Below are 26003 nucleotides of genomic sequence, written 5' to 3'. Positions count from 1 at the left end.
ATTCTCAAAATTGTATAAACAATAACATAAATAATCTTATTATAAGTTAAAATAGTATTGTGATGAGCCTTGTTATGAAATGGCAATTACTATAATTATAGTGAATCATAGTAATCACGTGTCAGTAACTTGATTTATAGAAAACTACTGAGTATTTAATTAAACTACTTTTTGCGTACTACTACAAATTAAAATTTAAATGATTCTGCGTTTGAAACAGCTAATGAATTTCTCATATGCCCTATGTATGTCTTTTACCATAATATATAATATAATAGATTATTAAAAATTGTTATCGCGTTAATAATACTGTAATAAATGACAAATAAAACGCCTGCTAAGATCATACTGGCAATTTATTGAATGTTCAACAATACATTATAATTTTCAAAGACAATCTGTGGCAAAACTTACTTTTAGCGTTTAAGTTATATTTGTTACATTACATATTCAATTAAATTACATATTATACATATATAACTAAAATCTTTTCATATGTTCTATTTACAATTTACTTTCGGTTCTTGGTGGTCCGTAGGCCGTCGCATGGCTTGTGGCCACACCACCACGACCCGTGCTGAAAGCGTTCGCGATTGCTGTGGCCCCCTGAGGAGTACCTTGTTGACCAGATCTTCCACCATATCCAAAGAACATCGGAAAGAAGGCACCTGTTGGCATTCTTGGGGGATAATCGTCACCCTCTTCCTCGTCTTCATCAGGCCTAACCTGTTTCTTCTTTGTGACTCGCTTCTTTGGAGCTGGTTCCGGGACATCCTCTGCCTCGGGTTCTGTTATTTCTGGAACTGCTACCGCCTTTGCTGTAGTCGGGACTTCGATTCTTTCAGTTGGGTCTGCCATTTCAGTGGCTTCTGTAGCAGCTGGTTTTTCAGAGGGCACAAATGGAGACTCAGGGACATAGGTTCGCTCCGGCTCAGAGGGAACTTCAGGTGTTTGGTAGTAAACTTCGTTCTGTTGCGGTGGCGCATAGTTAATATCCTGGGGAGTCTGCCGGCGTCTGTCTGGCAAGTAGTATTGACTTGTTTGGGGCTGGTATTCTTCGGGCTTGAACATGAATGCAGCCATACCACCACCACCAACTGTACGTGGGTTGTAATATGGACTGTAGTAGCGGCTTAACACCATAGCTCCACGATTCCTGTCCATAGATCCGTATGAGTCTGAAAATAGTATTAGTATCTATATTTATATGCAGTCAAGGCAAAATAAATTTTATTTTAGTTTTAGTGCCTGCCTGACACACGTTGTTGCTTTTTGGTTTTAAGGTTTCAATTTAGATTGCGTTCTTAGACTTAAAAGTTACGCTAAATATAGGTGAGTTCTTTTTATATGTTATATAAGAATTTTAATTTTCTTGTGGGCAAACAATTTACTGACTGCCTGCTAGGCAACAGAGTACAAACTATTACAACGCTTTTAACTACACTCACTGACTTTGTAAGATAAATACAAGCCTAAGTGCGCTTTTTTTTCATGGTTCGTAAAACGGTATTTAGTGAAATTTGTACTCATAGTAAGCATTTATAGGAGCAGAGGTTTTTAAGCACCGCCTAAGCTTTAGATGCCCCTTAAGAAGAATAAGATTCATAAGACTTAAAGGAGTCTATAAAAAAACGTTTAAGTGACAAACGGCTTTAAAAAAATCATCACAGTTTCCTAAGTGAAGATTAATTAATAAAATAATTTTAATAAGATTAACAATTGCTTCTAAAAACAAAAAAAGCCTCAAAACAACGTCAACTTATATTGATCAAAATATCTTACGACGCAAACTTTGAAACTCAAACGAATATAAAATATGCTATTGTATATAGAACCTACAGCAAAATTCAGACGACACTTCGAATCGAATTCAGAGCCAACTTTGAGTCTTAGTATCGTCTTTTATTAACAAAACTGTCACACATTTAAACTTTACTTTGTGGACCCAGCTGCCCACTGCAATATTTCCGAACCAATTCGACTTAGGGTCGAAAAGAGCGTACAAATTCTTAAAAGGCCGGCAACGCACTCGCGAGCCTTCTGGCATCGAGTGTGTCCATGGGCGGCGGTATCACTTAAGATCAGGTGAGCCTCCTGCCCGTTTGCCACCTGTTCTATATATAAAAAAACATTTAAAGAAAACACTTTTCAACGGGTATACAGCTAAGCTATGTAATTATTTTCATAATTTTAAATTTTTCCAACGTTTCGCGTGCTTTCAATCCGTTGAAAAAGTTTTTTTAAACTATGACTCCTGTAAAATCCATAAAAATATTTGACATACGTCTAACTCATCGGATTGAACTAAATATATACTTACATGAATCCACGTTTTGTCCATAATAAGGATAGGGATAAGCTTGAATTTCCAGAACACAAACTACTAACAACGCGACTACCTTCATTTTAAAAGTTCCTTTGATAGATGTTTCGTGTTAAACTGTATTCGTTTCAGTGGTCACTAGTGGCTGTCGTCGCGTTATATAGTCCATTTTGTTTGATCTAATTTGGATTCATAGCACGGCCGTGTCGACAATCATTTTACACAGTTTGACTTTAGCTCCGTTATAAACACTGAATATCCTAGAGTTTTGGTTTATTAGGTTTAAAGACATTTATTCTCATAATAGACATTAGTCACTTACATGAGAACACTTATATGCTAACGTTACAATTTGAAAAAAAAGAAATTTGGTAGAACTTGGATGAACTTTCATTTCCGTATATTGGGATCACTCAATCACTTTTTATATTTTGTGGGAGGTTTCTATTGAAGAATTCACGTATTTGGAAATAAGTGCTGTATGAGTATTGTTTGATGACACAAATATATTTTTTCAATATAATTTTTTTAATGTAATATGAGGAGGCTTACATGATGTCAAATGATACCGCCGCCCATCTGCACTCATATTGCCAGAAGGCTTTGCAAGTGGGTTGACGGAACTTGCTTGGTATGATAAATTTCATCAAACGTATGAATATAAAATAAGTATAGATATTTATCGCTAATAAGTAGACTAGTTTAAAATATAATACTTAATAATACCATTTAAGGCTTGATAAAATTACGCATAACCTGAAATTGCTTATAGTATTGTCTTTTATTAAATGGAATTGCTTTTCATCCCAGCGAATAAAAATTATTCTTGGTCAAATGGCTCAAAATTTTACCTATCTTGCTCCATTTTATACGGGACTTTACAATATTAATGCTTCCATACAGATAGACTTCCGTCAAAGAGATAGACAATTATATCGACTTGAAGTTTATTGGTTACTTCGGAGAAATAAGAACCCGTATTCTTGATGTGTTTAAGGAAATCTTTTATTCTTATCGTGGGAACGATCCATATGAATACGTTTTCGATTTCCTTATTTATTTATTTATTTATTTATCCTTTATTGCCTCATACAAAAACACACATAACAAAAATGAAAAATAAAAAAAAACAGTTACAAAAGATATAAGGCAAAGGGCGGCCTTATCGCTTACAAGCGCTATTACGGACTTTTCCAACTCTTTAAAGTATCTTCAGGAGTTTTCGAATGCTCTTAACAAATGCTTTGTTTTAAGTTTATTTCATTGGTTGTCAGCTTACATTCAAAGTATCGGTTGGCTGATACAAGGAAAAACTTGTGTATATATGCATTTTATATATTCACAAAATTCAAATATACTAGTTTTTAGAGTTACAGACCACTTAAGCCCATCTCTTGCACGGGCTCTTCTGCATTTGTTACAAGATCATTTGTCAGTCTAATAGGCAATGACAGACAACAGACAAAGAGAATCGGCTGATCACCTACTGTGGCTGACTTTTGATTTAGCGAACGTTGAATGCGATTATAGAAAGAAAGTTTATTGGTGCATAGCCGGGGATCGATTCTACGACGCACGAGCCACTAGGCCAACATTGCTTTGCTATATACCAGAAAAAAATATATGTCAAGATAGTTTTAGTGGTACCAAAGATTAAAGACCTCGATAGATCTGATAAGAATAATTTCTTACGTATTTTAGGCACGCCACTGCTACCTACATCTGATACCATCGGTTTCTTTCTACAACGATAAGATCGCTATCCATTATCGCTTCTAAATGGTCATAACAGTCAAATTTGCGAACATCCACGTACGTGCATGAATGGTATTAGTATTCAGGAACCTTTGGTACGACATATTGAGCGTAAGATATTATCATTTGATATGTTTATGAGACAAAAGCGCCGTGACACGTGAGAAAGACAGACTGTCTGACAAGAACGGTCAAGAAATTAATGTTTCCGTAGTACTGATCTCCATAGACATTTTGACCCTAATGTACGAAACAAAGAAAAATTACAAATATTTCATTGAAAAAAAAAATGCTTATAATATTTGTAATGTTAATTATAAATATGAGGGTTAATTTCTCTTTAGAACCTAGTTTATTGGTTAGGTAATGACTTAAGCCTACTTCTGACCTGTCCTATATATTCTATTCCATCCCTGACTAAGTCTGCCATCTCTTTGGTAACCCGTCTTTTTACTTACTTACTACTAATTTGAAAATTAAAAATGAACTATGACGAAATTTTGCCCTTAGTACATCTAATATTTAGTATCTTCATTTAGTCGTAAATATCTATACTAGTTACGCTAATGCAAATATGTTATATATGTTCGGTAATCTTACTTGATATATGATAATAATAATAAAAGGGGGTAAACGGGCAGAAGGCCCCCATCTAATGTGAAGTGAACTTTAACATAACAGAGGGCTCGCTCTCTGTGACCACAGAATACATATTGCATGACCAAAGGCTTGTTATAATTAGTGGAGATTCACAGAAAAAAATATGGCAGAATATTTATCATACGAATAACCTTTAGATCTTTTAAATGTTAGATTTTAAAATGCAGCTGGCTTCAAAATGATCAATAAATCAGCTAGTTTACTGGAATTAATTTTATATTCTAAGAATACCGACAGCCCAATTGTCTTGTAACTTCAAACAATGGACACGACGAATAACCGAAATGCATGCTTCGTAATGAATTTTTTTAGGTAATAATGTTATATTTTTTAGTTTAATATAAAGGTAAAGATGTTAACCCAAAAATATAAAAACAATCGAAAGTTTCAGGGAGTGATAATAAAAATTAATAACAATGCACCAAGCAATATTTTGCTTAGAATGAAATCTTTCTTTAATGAAATCCAAATCTTCCGTTAATAAAATAGATATGAATACATTTTTAACATGCGGCCTCTGTCTGGGAGAAGGCCTCCTCCAACTTTTTCCACCCTAATTTATTTTGTGCCATGGTCATCCAATTTAATAAATAATAATACCACGTAATAATTATCACATATAAATTAAACCAGTAAATTGTATCTCGAGGTAAGATTTTCAAAAGTCTCAGCTTTGATCTTTCTATCTCTCTAACTATCCAACTAAGTTAATGTAGTTTATAGACAGCGTAAATGAAACTGATACATAATATAAAAATGTAGCCAGATAGCTTATTTTCGTGAATGAATGTCTAATATGCATGAATTGCATTGAATGCAATTATAAATGGCTTTGTTAAAGGTAATGACGTCAAGAAATACAATGCATGAACACCAAAAATTTAGTTCAAGTACCGGCTGATTGTCTTTAATGATATCAATCGAAGGAGGCGAAAAAATTAAGAAAAGTGTCATAGCGCTTCCGATTGAAGTTTTGTTTAAAAAATGATAGTAAATTTTTGCGATGCGCACACACAAAACACAATAAAACTGACACTCTGAAGTTAACATAGTTTAGAAAAAAACTTTTAATGTTTTAAATAGATTTTTTCTAGTGTCATTTCTTCTACAAACGTAGAAGTTTATTTTTTAAAAAATCATCATAAATTCCAAAATTCACGCGATTTAATTTACACAATAATTATAATTAAACTACGTCCACATTTAGATTTGATTTAATTACCTACCTTTACCAAAATCTAACTTAGTGTATACATTTTCTTAGGTGCACATTATTTTAACATAATAGTTTAATATGAAACAGAATTCACTAACGATTAAATAAATTGAAATCTTTGTATAGCCCGGAAGGTATAAAAGTCTTCATAATATTGAATTATAAATAATTCATTGTTTAAATTTCAATATTAAAAAGACTTGATGTTTCACGGGCTATCTTCATAATAATAATAATTTATTTTTAAGAATATGGTACAAAAATGTTTAATTGTGATACAATTTACAGATCGCACATTCTGCCAGACATAATTAAAGCCATTTTTTAAATTATTTTATAGTGATTATAATGTTTCACGCAAATAATCATTAAGAGAATAATACACTTTTCCCAAAATTTTTAAAAGCTCTAGTAAAGATCTTTAAATGTTTTGTTAATTATTATATATATATAAGCCTTGATTGCCATATAATCAAGTTAAATAAGTTTCCTTAAATACGAATAACAGATACACGAAGAAATCTTTATCCTAGTTTTGCGGCGACAGTTGTAATTTGTCTCAGACGGAGCCCATTAATAAGACTACAGTTATCAATAAACCGTTTTACTTCAGAGAACAGATTCTTATCAATTTAACTTATATTGCAATTTAAATAAACACAAATCTGTATACGATACGACATACATCTTCCTACATACTGATATACTCGCCCACTAAGGCACTATTCTGGTATTCAAGCATTTTTAATTATTTAAATTCAAATTCAAGAATCATTAACTAATGTAGGTAACATAATGTACACATATGAACGTCAAAAATATAAGTATACATTAAATGCTTCTAATTTTACATTTACTGCCAGTTCTCATATCAAGGGCGTAGAACGGAAGAGAAGAACTGGCAATGTACTCTCCGCCACTCTTTTTAATCGCCAAGTTTTTTTTCTTTTACACAACGTTTGTAAGGAGCTGCAACCACTATGTTCCATATGACATCTTGAGTAATAATTATTTTACTTATATCATATATATAAGAGTATATTCATTTGGAGCCTAGTTATTTGATGTAAATATAAAAAGCATACCTATGATAATAATTCAAACGTTGGATAGCGTCATCACACAGTATTGGGATATTCCAATATTTCGTTTCCTTATACGCATGTCATACTCATCAATTCATATCTATTGTTTTGTGTGAGTCATATTATTATTATGACGTTTTGTGATAATATAATAACGTAGCAGGCATTGTAAGATTATTAAAGAAAATAATCGTTTCAATTTTTGAGTCACATAATACTTTTAAAAAAATCTGTGTTCTTTATTATATTCAATAGCTTTCTATAAGTTTATTATACGTAAATTTTCTGTACTATAATCATCACAATGTTTCTAAGTAGACTCGCCGTACGGAGTTTCATGAGGAAGTTTTGACGCACGTGCCAATTTTTAATCTGTACCAAAATTATAATGCAATGCGCGTAAATCGATGTTTATTGTTAAATCTGGAGATCCAGCTGCAAACTCCGATCATAAATTGTATCCGAGGTCAACAGAAATTAGCGTTCCTAACTTGGTACACGCGTAGTACCGAGGTGATGAATATTTCATTAGTTTTTTACTCGATGCAGGTGTATTTGTTATTACTAGCTGACTCGGCCAACGTTGTTTTACCATTAAATACATACAGGCTACTCCTAGCTTTTTTGTAGGCTCAACAACTTTTTTCTAGAATTCATTAATATATTTCTAATCGATAAAGCAGCGTCTGCAGGATTTTTTTTTATTCCACCGTCTTTGTTACTTTTTTTCTATAGAACAGGGGGCAAACGGGCAGGAGGCTCACCTGATGTTAAGTGATACCGCCGCCCATGGACTTTCGATGCTAGAGGGCTCGCGAGTACATTGCCGGCCTTTTAGGAATTTGTATGCTCTTTTCTTGAAGGATAATCCCACTGCGACAAGAAAGTATTACTTTTTCTGATTAATATATAGCCGGTAATACTCACAAATAACGTGGCTTTAATTGGCCATTAAAAAAAATGCTTCCTTTGGCTAATTTTATTTAGGTTTTGCAAAAAAACGGTTTATAATTTTTTAGAAATCGTGATGAATTATTTATTTCTGTTAACAAATAACAACTATTGTAACGTAAACAGCAATTAGATATAAGTTTTTCCTGTGAAACAAACTTTAAATAAATTATTATTATTATTATAACCAAATTTTAGAACGACCATTTCTTTTAAATAACTTTCTGTTTAATTATTATTTTGCTCGAGCTATATAATATATTATCAGTCATGTCCTGTACGTCTCTTCAGCTGTGTTGTTGCAAGGACAGGCATTTGTTTAAATTAAAATTAGTGATGGAGAATAGTTGACGTCAATTTGAAAAAGAGTAAAGATTTTTAACATTTATTTACGGAAGGAACATCCTAAAAACGTGATTTAAATATTAGTTTCATGTGAAAAAGACAGCCTTATCGTACTTTGTTTTATATAATTTACTAGCAGACTCGGCCAAGCGTTGCTGTGGCTAAGGTTTTTGTTATATTACATAGTAGTAAATTAATCAAGGGAAACCGTAGGAGAACTTATGTGAAACGTTGGTACCACGACACGGACCTAAACTAAACTACCTTTAACTCAGCGCCATCTGTTAGAATTGTATCAAATAATAAACAAATGTTAATGTTATCGTAATTTTAGTAAGGATGCCTATTTTTTTTGAAAATGAAATATAGCCTATGTCACTCAGGAATGATGTAGCTTTCCAACAGTGAAAGAATTTTTCAAATCTGCCAAGTAGTTTCGGAGCCTATTCAATTCATACAAACAAACAAAAAATCAAACCTTTCCTCTTTATAATATTAGTATAGATAGATTACTGAATACAGTAAACTGAATGTAATTTTAATAATGTTTATTGAAAGGCCTGACTAGGTTAATAAACGTAGCAAAGAATTATCATTTATTGGGGTTTGTTGAACAATCAATTTATTCATAAAGCTTCTTTCTTCTTTTATAAGTATTATATAAAATAAATTTTATTTAGATAATTGTCGATGTAAAAGAATATGTTTGTTCGACTGTTCAAGATTTCCTTTACTTATTAAAAATTACTTATAAAAATAATTCGAAATTTAACATATGATACAAAAAAAGTGTTGTATAATGATATTCATAGAGCGACACCCGGTCAGAGTGACCAGACATGACAATGAGATTCGCACGCGCTGCGCATAACTTCTTTTTATAGAGGACTATAAAATAGTGATTAAATAAATCTGATGTAATTATTAGATATGTTAAATCTTATTTAAAACTTGTATGAAGGTTGCCAGTACATATGTGTTGTCGGAGACGAAATTTGAGATTAAAGAGACATAGCCAAGTGTACTAATGTATATACATTGCATGTCTGTTAAAGAATAGTCTCTTATAGGTAAACATTTATAATTAAGTTTAATAATATTTAATAATAGTAAAACAGCCTGTATATAACCAAAAAATACCATTTGAGTACAATCCAAGAGATCAGTGTGACCGTTAGAGGCGCGCGCGCACTATCCACCATTATTTATATGCCCATATGCGTTGAATACACTTAATCTTTTCACACAATTTCAATGTATAAGTCTTTGATTTGTTGCCAGGTCATTTTATTTTTTTGAAAAGACAAAAATGATAAGGATTAAGGGAAACACTTGAATATATTTTAATAACACATATTATTCAATTATTAAAAGGCCGTTAACGCACTTTCTTCTAGCAGTGTAATTGTCCATGGGCATCACTTTACATCGGATGAGACCCCTGAATGAAAATAAAAATTACGGGCTTATTGGAACGTAATTACCAGGACAATTAAAAAAAATCTCCAATTAAGCTCATTTCAAATCATATATTTCATTTTGATACTCGCTTAGATAGAATACTTTTGATCGTCTGTATGAGACTTGCATTGGAATTGTTGTTTACCGTTTTTCAACTTAACATTTCTGTAGATTTAAGTGTTATTGGGAAGGGACGCAACGTGAATTTTAAATGTTTCTTAAAATCAATAAATTTGAGATTCTAAAAAGAACTATAGAACGGGCAAATGGGCGGGCTCACCTGATGTTAAGTGGTATCGTCGCTTATGAACATTTACTTAAAATAACCAACCAGGGCCGGATTAAGCAGCACGGGGCCGATAGCAAATTCTATTGTGGGGTCCTTCTCAAGTTTAGGGTATTAATTAAAAAAATAATTATTGAATACAGACTTATTTAAGCAAATCATAATCAATATTCAACAAAGTGAGATGATTAAGACATTTTCATAAAATAAAATCTGGCCGCTTGAAAGGTAGATGTGATATAGAGGCTAGTCTAAATTCTCTCGAAGTCTTCACTCGAATTTATCGATTAAACATTAGAAAATTACAGTAAATAATTTGAAAAATATCTTCTTATTACGATTTAACGTGACGTAATCGAATTTCAGACGTGGACGTGAGGCAAGATAAATGATGCTGCTATGTATACGTAAATTAATATTTTTTTTATTATAGTTACGGGTTTTATTACAAGTACGTTGAGCGCGGGGCCCCCAAATTCGCGGGGCCCGTGCTTCAACGCAGTCGCTACTCTTGCTACGAGGCTAATCCGGCACTGTAACCAACAAAGTAACAGACGTAGAAATGTCCCCATGTCGGTTTGGCGCATTCACGGCGAAAACCGAAAGTCTTACACCGGTATCACAAAATACTAGAACTACGGGTGGTAAATGTACAATACAGATGTTTACCACCTCACCTGGTACATAAAACATGGAATAAATAGATAGTAAGTATATGGAGTTAGTAAGTAAAACAGGTAATTTATAATCATAATTTATTTAGTGGTTCGTGATTTTTAATGGAATAATAATAATTTGTCCTAGTTGTCTATGTCTAATAGTACACTCTTGCTCCAAAAAGGATATATGACGAAACAAGATAGGATAGGTTAATTTTTGTATATTGCTTTGCTGAGTAAATTTTGCCAGGCGTGATTGAGTACGCTACAGTTTAATTGAATAACGTTTTGTATAAAATTACAATTAATATTGCTTGGCGATTGACGATGTACATCGAAGTAAAAAAAATTAAACAAACTAAAATTGTTGAATACCGACTTAGCTCTTGGGTTAAAACTCTGAGGTTATTATCTTTTAGGATCTCAAAATTGAGTGAGCAAGATTTTTCCTTAAGTAGTTTAAGATAATTCTTATTAAAAAGTACCCAACGAATTTTAAAAATTAAATATTTCTAAATTAACAGCAATTAATCCAAATGTACTTTTTAATTTTAAGTTTCGTGCAAAGCATAATGCTGAGCCGGGCCACTTGCAACCACAACACACACACATATTATACACATAATATTTTATGTGTATAATATGTGTGTGTATTTATACACCTTATATTTTTTTTCCTTTCCATTATTTTTGTTCATTTTCTTTATTGATTATTGTTATTAGGTTTTTTATGCGTTTCTGTGTGTGTTTCGTTAGTAATAAATGTTATGTCTGTCTGGCAAAGGCACCAGGGACGCTTCATCTTCTATGTACTTCAATATTTTTATAGAAATTTCAGTCAAGTGAATGTATCTCTGAATATTATTGTCATAAACTTAATTTTACTGATAAAACACACTCCATTACCAAACTCTGTGACATGGATTGTTATGTAAATTGTAAAATAATATATTTATTTTTACATAACATTTCTTGTATATAGTCATTGATATATTTTGGATACAGACATATTTTAAAGAACTACTATAAAATTTGTTTATTTTAATTAATTTACAATTAATTTTATTTTAGCTAAACATAAGCTTTATGTCCATTAATTCATATTTGGTTTTGTTTCCGAAATACGGGCGCCATCATGCAAATTAGTTCTTGTGTTTGTTCTTGCTTGTCGACCTGATGGACTCTTCACGTGAAGAACTGACTCCACGACCACCTCTTCAAGAACTTGTCTGCTTTCTGAAAAATAAAGAAATAAATTAGTGTTATGTTTTCATACAAAACGCTTTATTAATTACTAGCGGCTAGTCCCGAATTGCACATTTATTTTTTAAACATTTCTGTAAACATTGATATCTCCTTTAATATTGTAACACATCTTCAATCATTTATTAAAAACATTTTTGTTACACATTGGGTAATATTATTGTAATTAAAGTAGGGATCCTTATATTTTCTTGCAATTAAAATAGCCTATATTAATCAGTGATACAGCATTCAAATTGTAAAATAAATTTTAATATCGGTCCAGTACTTTTTGAGCTAATTCGTTGCAACATACATCTTTCCTCTATATAAAATTAGTATAGAAGTTTTGACAAAACATATAATAAACATTTCATTTACTATTTCTACTATTAAGATGTAATTATTCTACCTTAACTAATGAATGCACTGAATCATCGTCTTATTAATAATTTAGAAAGCTACTGATTATACAGTTTTTGTTACAAATTTTATTTGATACTTCTTAAAAAGTTGCTTAGTCTTGATGTAACTTTCGTTTCAATCAAACATTTTCCATATAACTTTAACTTGATCGACAATCCCATTAATATGAATTTACGACAATATTTAAATCGCATGAGTGTAAAAAGTATTTTAAAAACTTTGTTCATGGTGTTGCATAATTTTAGAGCAGCATGAAGAAGAGAGGTCGTGGGAGAAAACGAGATAAGACGCACTTGTAACTTTTTCGATATTTGCCTACTGTAAGGTATCACAAGGACAATTATAAACAATGAAATCTTTGCTATTGTTCCTGTATTAATTGTCCCCTTATTATTATTATTGTGAAGCTATTTTCTTACACAGGACTTAATATTTATTAAAAAAATAGTGTATTAACATTCACCGAACCCTTCATACATAATATTTTGGTAACAAAGCGTGGTTATCTTACAGGAACTGTATGGTTATGGACCTGGCATGCTGCCATTGCCCAGTTATATACATTTATAATATTTTACAGCGTTCTCGTACCATAAGATCGTTGGTTTAAAAGTAAAAATATAAATTTTAAGTCAAGATAATATTTTATCATTCGTATGGACCGGGTCAGCTACATGCAAATCAAAGAAATTGTATTCAAATTCTCAGTTTGAACTGGAATATGTTACATAAATCTTTCTTACATGATTGAACTCGTTGCATGTTGCATAATTAGACCGCTTTTCTCGCAAACTAGTTTTATTCAGCACTATAACAAACGTGGACTATATAGAATAATCTCCTATCATGTCCCTGATGATAAATTGAAAACGAAAATAAATTTAAAGAGTTTGGTCCCTGTTGCTGGCAAAAAAATTCGATTGCAGCACCCTCGAAGCAGGATCCTCCTTCACCACGACAATGCTTCAGCGCACTTCGCAAAACGGACTGTTAAATATTTGACTATAGCAAGATAATAAGTCATCCGCCATACAGTCCTGACCTGGCACCCTTCGACTTACATTTATTCCCAAGTACTAAAAATAAAATTCGAGGTATTCGCTTTACGAGCCCTGAAGATGCGGTGACCCCTTGGAAGAATGGGACCACTCCTGTTATCAGTAGTTCCATCGAATGCAACGATATGTAGACAGGAATGGAGATTACTTCAAAAATCAATAAAAGTATGTATCTTTCTACATTAAGCCGTTTTTCAAAAATTTTCAGTGTTACCTAGGTAATTCCTTAGTTTCCTTAAAAGATAAAGATAACGAACTACTATTTAGTTATAAAGATCAACAAAAAATTCTTAATCCGGTTTTTAGTAACTGTATACTGACAGAATTAATTGTACGAAAATACTTTTTCCAATACAAGGTAAAAATTCCACTCGAAACAGTAGTACCTAGGATACGTTCAATTTTAATCACAAATTCTCATAGGTTAACTATGCTCACTATTGTAAAACAGTTATGGTTTCATCTGGCCTAGAACCTCTTAAGACAAAACAACTATGTTTTATTAGATTTTTATGACGCACTTAAAACATACTTTATTAAAATTCTTGCATATTTATTAAAAAGCGTAAATAAGTCGATTTTAAACTTTAATTCGTATTTCGAAATTCGAATAAGGGAAATTATGTCCGTTTTTGAGGTCAAGATTTACTGACGCTACTCAGTAGCAATAGACTATAAAGTCTAAGAAATATTAAAACTTCAAAGTTTAAAAAAATTGTAGTATGTCTTAGCTAACAAGATTTATTTATTCGCAGTCGTTGTGATCCTACCACTTAATCCCTTAGGTGTGAATTACATGAAGACAAAACTGTTTTCTTGATTTAAAAAAAGTCCTAGTTCAAGTTTTAACTTAAATATATGAAATTTTAGTATCGAGTTTTTAAATATTTCGATTTACAAATACATAAATAATACGTATACAGTAAGTAGTTCCAAGGTTACTCTGATAATGACACGCATATTTAAATGTTAATTTTTACTCGGTACCTAAAACGAGCAATATGGTAGTCAAATATTATGTAAATGGGTGTTGTCATTCCATAAACATGTCAAGCGCAGTGCGTGATTAGGTTAGGACTACTTAAACTATATACACACGCTTTATTTAATGTAAAATTATACTCACCATTATTTCCAAATTCTAATTTAGACTGTGGAGCAGCAATTACAGATATAACAAGAAAAACAGATAATAAAATGACAAGTTTCATGTTGACGCGTGCGATGTCAAGAAATGCGCGGGAACGACTCGCTATCTAAAACATGGCGACTGTCGACTTACGAAATGCAGCTTATGCATGTATTGCAACATATGCAACACTCACTTGACTTTTAAACAACTTTATATAACGTCGAGAGTAGCTTCGGATTAATAGGGGTTTGTTATAAATATAGTTATCGGCGGTTATCGCAATAATTTGAATATATTGAGGAAGGGCATGGGCGCTTAAACGTGACGGAAAATGCAGGTAGTGCAAAACGCCTAGACCGAATTTAATGAATTTTTGAAGTGAAACTTTAGACGCATGAGTGTCATTTTTTAATAATGAAACGTCACGAAGATGTGCAGCGTTTTCATCGAAAAAAGAGTAACAAAATAAAATTACATTCGTCTTTAAAAGCCACATTTAGAAGTTTTTATAGTATCACTAATATGAACCCTGAGAAAAAGACTTTCTTTGTGTGTCTCCTATCAGTGATACTATTGTGTCAGTGTCAGGATTTGTGTGTTCGTAGTTCGTCTATCTCAAAATCTACTTTTGAGAAATGAGACTCTGAACATCTTGGAACCAAAATTTTTTGTAATTTTTTTTTTATTTCTACTACGCGTATATTGCACATATTTCTTTTAAATTAAGAATGTATAAATGACGAATAATCCATTGCAGTTGTGGAAGCCGTCCGCATAAAGTATAATTTAAAATACCTTAAGAACATCATTATCATACACGACACAATAGTATTGATGGTAATGGAATGTTGTACGAGCAATGCCTTTATAATTATAGTAATACCTAACGACCTATTATGTTTTTCTAGTCTGGCCAGCCTTGGTTTTTGCTATGCGATACAATTAATAATTATTACGGTCTTTAATTAGGTTTACAAATGACTCTGAGTATCAAGCTGATCGTGCAGCTACGAAGGGTTCCTAGCGAAACAAAAAATATATCATCGAAGTCTCTCAAGAAATCTATCTTTTAAATAATAATGCTAGAAAAACTCCGCCTTCGGTGACTGACAAACGCATATTATTAGTGCCATATTTCGTCAGGATACTTTAGTTTTAGTAACTTGTACGAGCAAGTGTTACTTAAACTTTCAATTGAAAAAGGGGTTATTCACATCAGAAGTTCGAACCATCAACAGGGATCCCTGCTTAATCGCCCACTATTTAAAAACAAATATTTCTATATAAATCATTTAAAGTCTTCTTTTATTTGAAACTAATAAATGTACTGTGATCAAAACTTTAAAAGCCACATTAAGAAGTTTTTATAGTATCATTAATATGAAACCCTGAGAAAAAGACTTTCTTTTTGTGTCTCATATCAGTGATACTATTGTGTCAGTGTCAGGATTTGTGTGTTCGTAGTTCGTCTATCTCAAAATCTACTTTTGAGAAATGAGACTCTGAACCTCTATCAGTCTATGATTTTAATAAACAACATTTAGTTGTCGTTTTAATTGACTCTTAAGGTAAGTAATATTTATCATTTAAATGACGTCATTAAAATGTCATATCAATTGGTTTGGCGTCAAAGTGAAAAACAGCTTAGCAGTGAACACAAATAACAGAGGCTGTAGTTAAAAAATTGAAAATAGGTCACAATGGTATGACGCAGTGGATAGAAGACGTCCACTAAAAATCTGGAAAGATGATAAAAGACTGGAAATTAGTAGGATGAGATCCCAATGAAAGAATTATTTTACTTTCACTTCTTCGGATATTGTTTACTATTCCTATAATAAATTAATGTAATCAATTAAGTCTTTATTTTTTATATAATTTCAATTTATAATGAATCCATAATGAAGTTTTTAAAATTAATGTTTGCCTATGAATATGGCTAGAAATGGGTAGACAAGTTATATTCTTTCATTTTAAACTTATAATTAAATATTTCGCTTTGTACCGTAATTTTAATTTGTTTTGTACATTAACTGTACTGTAAATTAAATTGGTATTAATCAATCAATATTTATAATCATAAAATATATATCTGACAATACTTGTCTCCTTGACCTTCGATAACGGTAAAGTCAGGGTCGTGAGTTAAAAACCTGTCTTTAGTAATAATAAATCTTCTAAATAATATTGTTTTCTTTTTTTTAAATTAATGTAAGCCAAATTTCGAAAGTCTACCTAGACAACTACAAATTGTCTCTATTCTTCGCTTGGTTCAGTCATTATTAGCGTATTAAGCGAAGGTCCTGGGTATAATGTAGCAATAATTGTCTGATGGTTAGAATAATGTCGCAAAATGATTTGAATTTAAATTATGGTATGTATATAAATAAAGGTATGGGATTGAAAATTAATTAAAAAGTACTTTAAATTATAACAGTCTTTTATTCAATTTCATACATTTCTAAATTTATCGTCTAATACCCCGTATTAATAGCATGAGCCTGCGCAGACTGAAACCCTGGTCCATTGATCACAGTGGCACCATTATTCTGTATCACACCATTTCTTAACTGAACATTGTTCGCAATTGCTGCTTTGTAACGACCAAAGTTCTGGGCTATCGATGTCGCCTGTCCATTTGACCCTTGGGTTGAAGAAATCGCGGTCTGAACGCCCCCCACATTATCAGCCCTTGATATGAAACCCGGTTGGATGCGAGCTAAATTAGAAAGGCCGCGATCAAAGTTCTGCACACTCGATATAGCTGACTGATATCTTCCATTACTATGTACTGCGCTGACAGCTGATCCAAGTCCACCATTTTGTACTGATGATACAGCAGAGCCGAAGTTACCGGAGCTGTGGGCGACTGCAGAGTTGGTCCTACCAAAGCCTGAGTAAGCTGGAGGGAATTGATATTGATTGAAATTTGGAGCTGTTTGCGCAAATCCCACACCATGTGCATTGCCGTTTGAGCCAATACCGGCACCATAAGCTTGGGCGTTTCCAGTCTGGAAGGAGGTTCCATATCCGGAAGAATGACTTATGCCCCCAATATTGCTGCTGAAGCCTCCTCCGAAGCCGTATGCGATGCTTGGAGGCTCTGCATTCCGTAGTAAATGCGCGTACGGATTACCTGTAAATACATTGTTTGTGTCACCTTTGATACAAAACATTGAGTTGAACCTGCTTCCGTAAGTCTTTGCAAAAGATGGTTTGCTATTCTATTCAGTGGCGTAGCAAAGGGGGGTCGGTGGGGGCGGGCCGCATCGGGTGTCACCTTTATTGGGGTGACACCTACCCGGTCCCTCAACTTTAAAAACAATCTACAACCAAAAGAAATGCTAGCATAACAATTTATTTTTCAGGTACTCCTACACTAGCTCTAGCTCAGCTCTATGTAGAATTCAGAGATTCCCACAAAAGTGACGCTGTCGTGGGGAATTGTCCGTCCCACACTCGTGATCTTTTAATAAATGATGCATAATTTATGTAATATAAAATTTATTGATTTTAACTTTCGATGGGATGATACTATGGCACACTTTAAGGCAAAATGAGCCCTTTACAGTTTCCCACACACATAATTGTTTGAAATTGTCGTTTCCGATAATGCCCAAGAGGTTGACTATACATATATTGAAATGTCATTGGATTTTATTTAATTAGTCAAGTTAGTTTTTTAATACCAACTAATAACTCCCCAAATTGTATATAGCCATGTTTTAAACGATTGCAGCCAGTTAACAAATAGTTTGATTTATTTGAACATTCCTCTAACAATCGCCACAGATCTTAACTCAAGTTTCGGTCAATTTAAAATAAACACTTTGTCGATTCTTTGAGAATACTACATGTCAAAAATAAGAGTTCGAAAACAGCCACAAAAATCAAGAAGGTAATAATACGATTTTTAAAATATATATATATTTGTAATAGCAATGAAAATCGTAACGAACTCACTTTGCGCACTGTGAAACCTTACTCAAAGGAATTCAAGATTAAGACCGTAATTAAATTTCTATGCATTAGTTTTATGATTTAATTAGAATAGTTATGTGAACATACCAGCCCACGACGACGCTCCACTTAATCCCAAAATAACGCTGACCAAAGCAAACCCAGCAATCATTTTGAAAGATATATTTCTAATGTATCATTTCTCTTACTTTTTATAATAAATACCCCCACTCACGATCTAAATACACTTAAGTAAGCCAACGACACTCATAAATTCATCTTACGGTAAAATAATACGCAAATCTATAAATTATTTGAAAAGAAATATTAAATAGTACCTAATTGGCAAAATGTGTATGGCATTAATTTTTTTGTACGTTTATTAGACGAGTTTTACCGGAAGGATAACGTTATTAGCCTTAAATGAACCTTAAATTGTGATAAACGTAATGTTGCGTAAGGTTTTATAATTATTGACTAGCTGCTTTTCGCGGTTTCACGTCTAAAGACGTGCACGTTATATATGCGCGTGCGCCACTTTCAGATAATAGGGGATTGGTTTATATAGTTCGCGGGTATAGTTTCGGGGTATTTTATTATTAATAGGCCTCTATTGCTGAAAGTCAGTATATATAAAATTTTCGTGTCACAATGTTAGTACCATACTCCTCTGAAACGGCTCGACCGATTCTTATGACATTTATTATGCATATTCAGTAGGTCTGAGAATCGGCTACTATCTGTCTTTTAAACCCCTAAGCGATACGGGGTGTTAAGCCCAAAAAAGCATTTTTTTTTACTATGCAACATACAAAAATACATACCACCCTTAATTTTCACCAATCCGATAAATAATAATACTAAAAATGATAATAGAATTTTCCAGTAAAAACTGTTCCTAGCTGGGAAATGTTTGTCTTTGGTATTTTTAGAAAAAAAAATATTCACTTGGTTGTCATGTATTTAGAGATTTTTTAAATCTCTTTGGTCTGTTTATAAAAATATATCACACAAATCGACACTTTTTTTTATAGAACAGGGGGCAAACGGGCAGGAGGCTCACCTGATGTTAAATGATATCGCCGCCCATGGACACTCTCATTGCCAGAGAGCTCGCGAGTGCGTTGCCGGCCTTTTAAGAATTTTAATCCTATAATATTAACTCCAATATAGTTATATATATTTATAATTATATCAGTCACATTTCAACAGGATGACGTGATCTGACGTAAGCCATCCATCAGCACATGTACCAACAGGCTATCGTTAGAGAATTGTCTAACGATATATATGGATATTTGGTTTCCACGACGTTTGTAATAACTTTGTAAGAGCGGACGTTTAAAATAATTAAGAAAAGAAAAAAAACTTATATTGCGTTTAATATGACAATTTTTTTATTAAGAAAAACTAAAAACATTTACTACTTTTATTTTGAGTAAAAAATAATCTATTTATTTACCGTTCAGTAAAATCCAATATGACATTGATCGTAATCTATTAACATAGCTATGAGTTTACTTATAAAATATGCAAATGGATCATTTAATTATATCGTAAGTCCCAAAATTTATGAACTATAAAATCCAAAGTGACAAAATAACGTTTTAAAAACTGTATTTTTGTTTCTTAGCAACAGGCCTTTCAATCTTATAAGGACTCAATGTAGAATGCCAAAACTATAATCTTATATATAAAATTCTTATGTCACGGGGTTTGTTACCGAACTCCTCCGAAACGGCTCGACCGATTCTCATGAAATTTTGTGTGGGTATTGGGTAGGTCTGAGAATCGAACAACATCTATTTTTCATCCCCCTAAATGTTAAGGGTTAATTAATTAATTTTAATTAACCCTTAACTTACTTTTTTAATTAGTTAATTTTTTTATTTATTTTTTAGACAAAATTTTTTGTTTTTATTTTTTTAAGATACACCATACGAAAATACATGCAAACCTAAATTTTCACCCCTCTACAATCATCCCTTATGTTTTTTTTGTTAATTATAAGCTTTAATTTTTTGGCACAAAAACATGGCAAAACAACGTTTGCCGGGTCAGCTAGTTAAGTATAAAATTTGATCCATACTATTAATATACCAAATAAAGAAGAAACAGTTCTATCGAGAATTTTCAAGTTCATTGATAATTGTAATACCAAAACTGTAGACGTACTGATATTTTGCACCCTTTACAACCTACAATGACAACCCTCTCGACTTGACTGAAGATCACTCTAGTCGTAGATCTAATTGGGAATAGAGTAAAAAATAACTGGGTGTACTTGTAATCTTTATTAGTCTATAGTCTGTGCTAATTCCTTCTTATAAATATCCTATAATATTAAACATTTTACATTCTTATTCGCTTCATTATAATTTATTAATACAAAATTTAATCAGTCTCTTTAGCCGATGTTTCTTCATCGTTTGCGTTTTCGTCCCCAAATCGTTGTAAGCCATAACCATTACCTGTGTTTCCTAAGTAATAGTTACCATTAAATTGATTATTACCAAAGGGTCTGTTATAAGGTCCAAATCCGTTGTTATAGGGCCCATAATTGTTGTTGTACGGTCCATAACCGTTGTTGTAGGGACCAAAACCGTTGTTGTGGGAACCAAAAACGTTGTTGTTGGGCCCATAACCGTTGTTATAGGGTCGATATCCGTTGTTGTAATTTCCTGAGTACGGTCCATTGTTGGGGAAGCCGTTATACTGATTGTATTGGTTGTATGGTGGGATGAAATCTGTGCCGTATCCACCAGACGCAGATGATTGTGATTGACTGATTCCTATGTTAATAGGTGGGTATCCTTGATAACCGCTTTGATAGCCGCCCTGATAGCCTCCTTGGTAACCACCAAAGCCTAATCCTCCGCCGCACGAACCCAAATAGCATTTATGTTTTGAAAAATGGCGTCCTTCTGCGTTATTTTGAGGTTCTGAAAAAAATATAAAGATAAAAATCCTTTTGCCAGGTATTTTCGAGTTCAGAGTTACTATTAGTCTGGTAAAGTATTTCAACTAAAGATATATTAGATTTTGTCATAAAAATTACCTTCGCCAAGAACCAGCCTCCACCCGCAAAGAACAATACAAAGGACCAAGTAACTGTTAGACATGTTCTATTAAGTAATATCTTGTATATGCCTAAATTTCGCAAATCAAAGGATTTTATATTATTTGAAACAAGGACAACACCCACACATCAACATTGAGTTTAATTTCCACCGGAAGTAAATTTTATTATAAATTCCCTTATATGGAATTTATTTGATGCGGAAAGAATATTAATAAATTAATTTGAATTTTAAAGAAGATAAACGGATTGCATGTTAATGTTATGTATCTATTTTGTCGAAGAAGTCTTTCCTCCAACTTTGTTTTTGCTCCCGTTGGAGTAGAGATTCTTGGGCCGCGGGATTCAAGTGCACAGGCATTTATTAAAGTTGGCGCCTGGCAAATAGTACTGGTGACTCCAGAGTTGCTTTCTTCGCTCAACGAATTAGTCTCGCAATACAGCGAGGACTGCACTACACTGCCACAGGGACCAAACTTTTTTAATTTATTCTAGTTTTCTATTTATTATTATAATTACTATGTAAGTAAACAAGATTTTACAAAATGTATATTTCTGGCTTACACTCAGATTAAAACCTGCCCTCTTCCAGAGACATGCCAAAAGTTTTAGAATTAGTGAATTAAAACAAATATATTAAAATATACATTGATATGAAAAACACCAAAAAACGGCAAGCAAGGTGTAAATAAATTCGCTGAGCGATTCCTCTTCCACCAATGCAGTAGTTCTGTCTAGCTTAGGCTATGGAACGTTCAAAGTCGAATTCTCGCTTTCTATGATCACGTATCCTGACGTGAAAAGCACTCCATAGACTGGTCATGCCTTCCAGGCCAACCTCCTGGTGAAAGGACATGATTTCCTGGTAGGTTACCTATGGACTGATCAAAGAAAGAATACACTAAACCATCCTCTCTATAAATACTCCAGAAAGGCAGCTGTCCGTGTCACAGCATTATCAAGAGAATGGTTTCTCCAAAGCGCCATAAAAAAAGTTTCTATATATCAAGAGCAGCATATTTTAAATTTAAAAAAGACTGTCGTCATGGCATACATTATACATTTTTAACACATGTAAATGACATAGGATTTGCATAACTTGGCTCCTCTTATTCCAGAAGCAAATGCTTCCAAGAAAACTCGGCCCCCGCAATTTAAAGTCTAGATTTAGTCGGCAAAGTACACAGGCAGTAAAATGGTTAACGCTCATAAATGTCCAAAATTATTCGCGCATTGAATGCCAAGTTGTATTCGTGGACTTCATTAGCTTAAGCAGTTCAATGACCTTGACGTTTTGGTTATGTCATGTGTCCGGTTTGACTTATGACTTATTTGTTTTATTAAATATTGGCTATGTATTAAGGTATATTTATATTGAGAATCATCTACGTATATATTATAAAATCCCTGTTTTCTCTGATTACTCAACAATTCGGTAAAATAAATAACAATCTTCATAAAATATATGGGTGTTTGTAAGGGGCAAATTTCCATTTAAAAAAAACAACTTTTTAATTTGGTTATCTAAATTTAATTAAATTTGGTCTACGATCTTGCAATTGCAACTGAAATTGCATCGCCGGTATCACTTTGTGAATTACTTACGGCGCCACCTTTGCAATCAGAACAAGGTTGATGACCAATTGACTCTTTAAAATCTTTGTAACTTTGTGATGCTTCTTGATTGTGACGCCAGAATGGTGGAGCCCAAAATGGCGGAGGGTGGTGCCAAAATGGCGGTTCTTCTGGATTATCTGGAGGTGAGTTGTATGGAATTCGCTTGAAACGAATTAAAACGCCATCTGTTGGTGTAAAATGGTTCAAGGTTTTTTGTTGTAAATTATTTTCATTCAAATACAAGTATGTTACTAGTTGACTATTATTCAAAAAATATATATAATAGCGATAATATATGTATATAATAATTGATAAAAACTGCACTATGATTATCCCAAGCTACAAAACCGGCACTGTTTACTTGCGCTAGGAAAAAATCTAATTTCTGCATTTAAATTAATTCTCAATAACTAAACTATGATTATCGTGTATAGTTGGCTTATAATATAATTACTTTTAACTAAGGACTGCCAATTTGTAAAACAATACGTAAAAAACTACTTACTGTTCGTAGGATAGCAGCTCACTGCCAGGATTGCAATTAATAATACTAACAATCTCAACATTTTCGCGAAATATGTTACGAACTGCGCGATGATAGAAATATATACTTAAGTGTTATTGATAAGACAAATTGACGTTCTTAGAAAAATATGGATTCGTTAATACGTTGTGTACACGTTTCGGATGATAAAATATTTTGTTTGCATGGAAATTTTGATTATGTATCCTCGTCCGTGAAAAAAAAAATGTCCGTGTCTCGTCATAAAAAGCAATAGTTTGTTTCCGCTATTTAATCGTATTACTTTTTATTTATTAAACAACTTTGCTAACAACAAAGCAAGCAAGGCTTTAGTTCGTCGTGATTTTATTCTGTGTTCAAGCAGAGTTTCCTAGTATATTGCTAATAGTGTTCTTTATTGTATTTCAGATTGTTAAATGCGCACATAGAAAGAAAGTCAATTTGTGGAAAACCGGGCATCGAACCTACGTCCTCACGGATGAGTCTAGTATAACTCATTAACCATGAAACCTACGTTACCATATTATCACATACGTCCAAGTATACTGATCTTCTTAATATATTCTACTGTACGTTTGTATCTCACTGAAATCCACTTTTATGGCTGGACTGATTTAATTTAATTTTTTTATTATGCAGTTGGCGCTCTGGATGATTTCGATTCACATATCATCCCGGCAGATGGCGGTGCAGTTGCTATCCAGTTTATTTATCTAAACTGCAACTAAACTGGTTTTTCAAGGCTCTTGGCTCGTAAATAAACGATCTGGGCTCGATTACAAGTCTAAACCGTCCGTTATTTATATTTTTTACCATTGACATGCCGTGCGAAGCCGGTAAAGATCTATTGTTTTATATAGACCTACCGAACCTTATTTATCCTTTGTTACCTTATACAAAAACATACACATAACAAAAATTAAAAAAGAAACAGTTTCCAAAAGATATAACCTTCTGTTTGATTGAAATATTTAACAATTGCAAGCCTGTAACATGCGGTACCTAAGTATATTATACGGACCTAGGCAAGCAGCTAGAGGGGTTAGAGTGTAATACATATTTGCTAAAAAAAGGCAACGGCGCGTGTTGTTTTATTCAAGCTAAGAAGACATCTGTTTTTTTTATTCCACACCATTATAACTTAACTGTTACTTCACAGCGATTATACTACATAAAAAAACATTTAATAACATATTTATATAACTAATATAGCAAGCAACGCTTGCGAAATTAGCCAGCTTTTTAAACTCGTGGCATATTTTTTAATCGACATAACAAAAAGGAGCTACATAGTTTTTTATGTAATAGGAGGCAAACGGGCAGGACGCTCACCTGATGTTGAGATGTGATCTCATTCACATTAACAGAAGGGTCGCGAGACTTGGTACGCTATTTTCTTGATCCTTTCGAATTGGTTCCCAAATTATTAAGTCGGCAGCAGGTTCCACATAGTGATGTTGTGCGGCAAAAACTGCCTTAGGAAACGCTTACTTGTGAAACGACGGACGTCGATGTGATACGGATGGTATTTCTTAAGGATAATATAGGGATAATATTGATTACTCAGATAATAAAGGTTTGTTCTAGAAGATAATAAAATAGCTTTCATAGGGGTAATTATATAACGACAGAAACGGTCTAGTTATTATGTAATTGATATTTCCATTATCAGAAAATACCTCAGGAATTAAAAAAATAGGTCATAATTGCATTTGTTTCTTTTAAGTATGTATAGATATCATCTAGTGTGAAAATTCACGTACCCTCATATGGCCGAAATAGCTCAGTTGGGAGAGCGTTAGACTGAAGATCTAAAGGTCCCTGGTTCGATCCCTGGTTTCGGCAATAACTTTTTATTTTTTAAGACAATGTTCGCTGTTGATCATCACAAAAAATAAGAAATAGCGATGAACTCAGGGCTCATTTTTTAATCGCCATATAAAAAAGCTAATCCTCCATATTTATAATATACCAAATTAAGAACATGTTTTTTAGATCACCTACTAATTTTTACGTTACTTATTAGTAACTACGTAAATGTAGTGTTTGTCGAAATTAATTAGACAAAACTATTTTTTTTCCGCCCAAGCAGCAGAATGTGAAATATAAATTAAGCTCTTTAGAGATGACCCTTTTGGGAAAACTCACTAAATCAATCTTACTACGCCGATTGTACAGTAGGACTTAAAATATTTAACATAACAAATACTCGAGATAAGAACAAA

General features: G+C 32.9%; 4 protein-coding genes and 1 non-coding gene across 5 annotated transcripts; 1 reads left to right on the top strand and 4 right to left on the bottom strand.

The window, feature by feature from the left end:
• Positions 1-338: 338 nt before the first annotated feature.
• On the bottom strand, positions 339-2475 carry LOC111000799. Its single transcript, XM_022270383.2, has 2 exons — positions 2321-2475; positions 339-1178 (listed from the first exon to the last, which is right to left on the bottom strand). Exons 1-2 carry the CDS (start codon positions 2403-2405, stop codon positions 505-507), a joined length of 759 nt encoding a protein of 252 aa, XP_022126075.1. The 5' UTR covers positions 2406-2475; the 3' UTR covers positions 339-504.
• Positions 2476-11795: 9320 nt separating this feature from the next.
• On the bottom strand, positions 11796-14749 carry LOC123690052. Its single transcript, XM_045632627.1, has 2 exons — positions 14594-14749; positions 11796-11977 (listed from the first exon to the last, which is right to left on the bottom strand). Exons 1-2 carry the CDS (start codon positions 14676-14678, stop codon positions 11835-11837), a joined length of 228 nt encoding a protein of 75 aa, XP_045488583.1. The 5' UTR covers positions 14679-14749; the 3' UTR covers positions 11796-11834.
• Positions 14750-17037: 2288 nt separating this feature from the next.
• On the bottom strand, positions 17038-18775 carry LOC111000808. The gene is made up of 2 exons (XM_022270396.2): positions 18668-18775; positions 17038-17735 (listed from the first exon to the last, which is right to left on the bottom strand). The coding sequence occupies exons 1-2, from the start codon at positions 18729-18731 to the stop codon at positions 17074-17076; spliced, it is 726 nt and encodes a 241-aa protein (XP_022126088.2). The 5' UTR covers positions 18732-18775; the 3' UTR covers positions 17038-17073.
• A 2059-nt stretch (positions 18776-20834) lies between these two features.
• On the bottom strand, positions 20835-21708 carry LOC111000811 (heterogeneous nuclear ribonucleoproteins A1 homolog). Its single transcript, XM_022270398.2, has 2 exons — positions 21618-21708; positions 20835-21501 (listed from the first exon to the last, which is right to left on the bottom strand). The coding sequence occupies exons 1-2, from the start codon at positions 21679-21681 to the stop codon at positions 20954-20956; spliced, it is 612 nt and encodes a 203-aa protein (XP_022126090.2). The 5' UTR covers positions 21682-21708; the 3' UTR covers positions 20835-20953.
• A 3842-nt stretch (positions 21709-25550) lies between these two features.
• Positions 25551-25623, top strand: Trnaf-gaa. The gene has a single exon. It is a non-coding gene; the product is annotated as a tRNA-Phe (tRNA).
• The last annotated feature ends 380 nt before the right edge of the window (positions 25624-26003 follow it).

This window comes from Pieris rapae, chromosome 20 (assembly GCF_905147795.1).
Source record: "Pieris rapae chromosome 20, ilPieRapa1.1, whole genome shotgun sequence".
Taxonomy (NCBI): Eukaryota; Metazoa; Arthropoda; class Insecta; order Lepidoptera; family Pieridae; genus Pieris; species Pieris rapae.
Note: the sequence above shows the minus strand (reverse complement) of the source record. Positions and strands in the feature narration are given on the sequence as shown.

What these genes read in the sequence shown, in the direction of transcription:
- LOC111000799 (XM_022270383.2), bottom strand. Translation starts at nt 2,405, where the DNA reads ATGAAGGTAGTCGCGTTGTTAGTAGTTTGTGTTCTGGAAATTCAAGCT. An exon ending in TGGACAAAACGTGGATTCAT is followed by an intron (nt 1,179 to 2,320) that starts GTAAGTATATAT and finishes TACTATTTTCAG; the next exon opens with ACTCATACGGATCTATGGAC.
- LOC123690052 (XM_045632627.1), bottom strand. Translation starts at nt 14,678, where the DNA reads ATGAAACTTGTCATTTTATTATCTGTTTTTCTTGTTATATCTGTAATT. An exon ending in ATTAGAATTTGGAAATAATG is followed by an intron (nt 11,978 to 14,593) that starts GTGAGTATAATT and finishes TTTATTTTTCAG; the next exon opens with AAAGCAGACAAGTTCTTGAA.
- LOC111000808 (XM_022270396.2), bottom strand. Translation starts at nt 18,731, where the DNA reads ATGATTGCTGGGTTTGCTTTGGTCAGCGTTATTTTGGGATTAAGTGGA. An exon ending in TGGAGCGTCGTCGTGGGCTG is followed by an intron (nt 17,736 to 18,667) that starts GTATGTTCACAT and finishes ATGTATTTACAG; the next exon opens with GTAATCCGTACGCGCATTTA.
- LOC111000811 (XM_022270398.2), bottom strand. Translation starts at nt 21,681, where the DNA reads ATGTCTAACAGTTACTTGGTCCTTTGTATTGTTCTTTGCGGGTGGAGG. An exon ending in GAGGCTGGTTCTTGGCGAAG is followed by an intron (nt 21,502 to 21,617) that starts GTAATTTTTATG and finishes TATTTTTTTCAG; the next exon opens with AACCTCAAAATAACGCAGAA.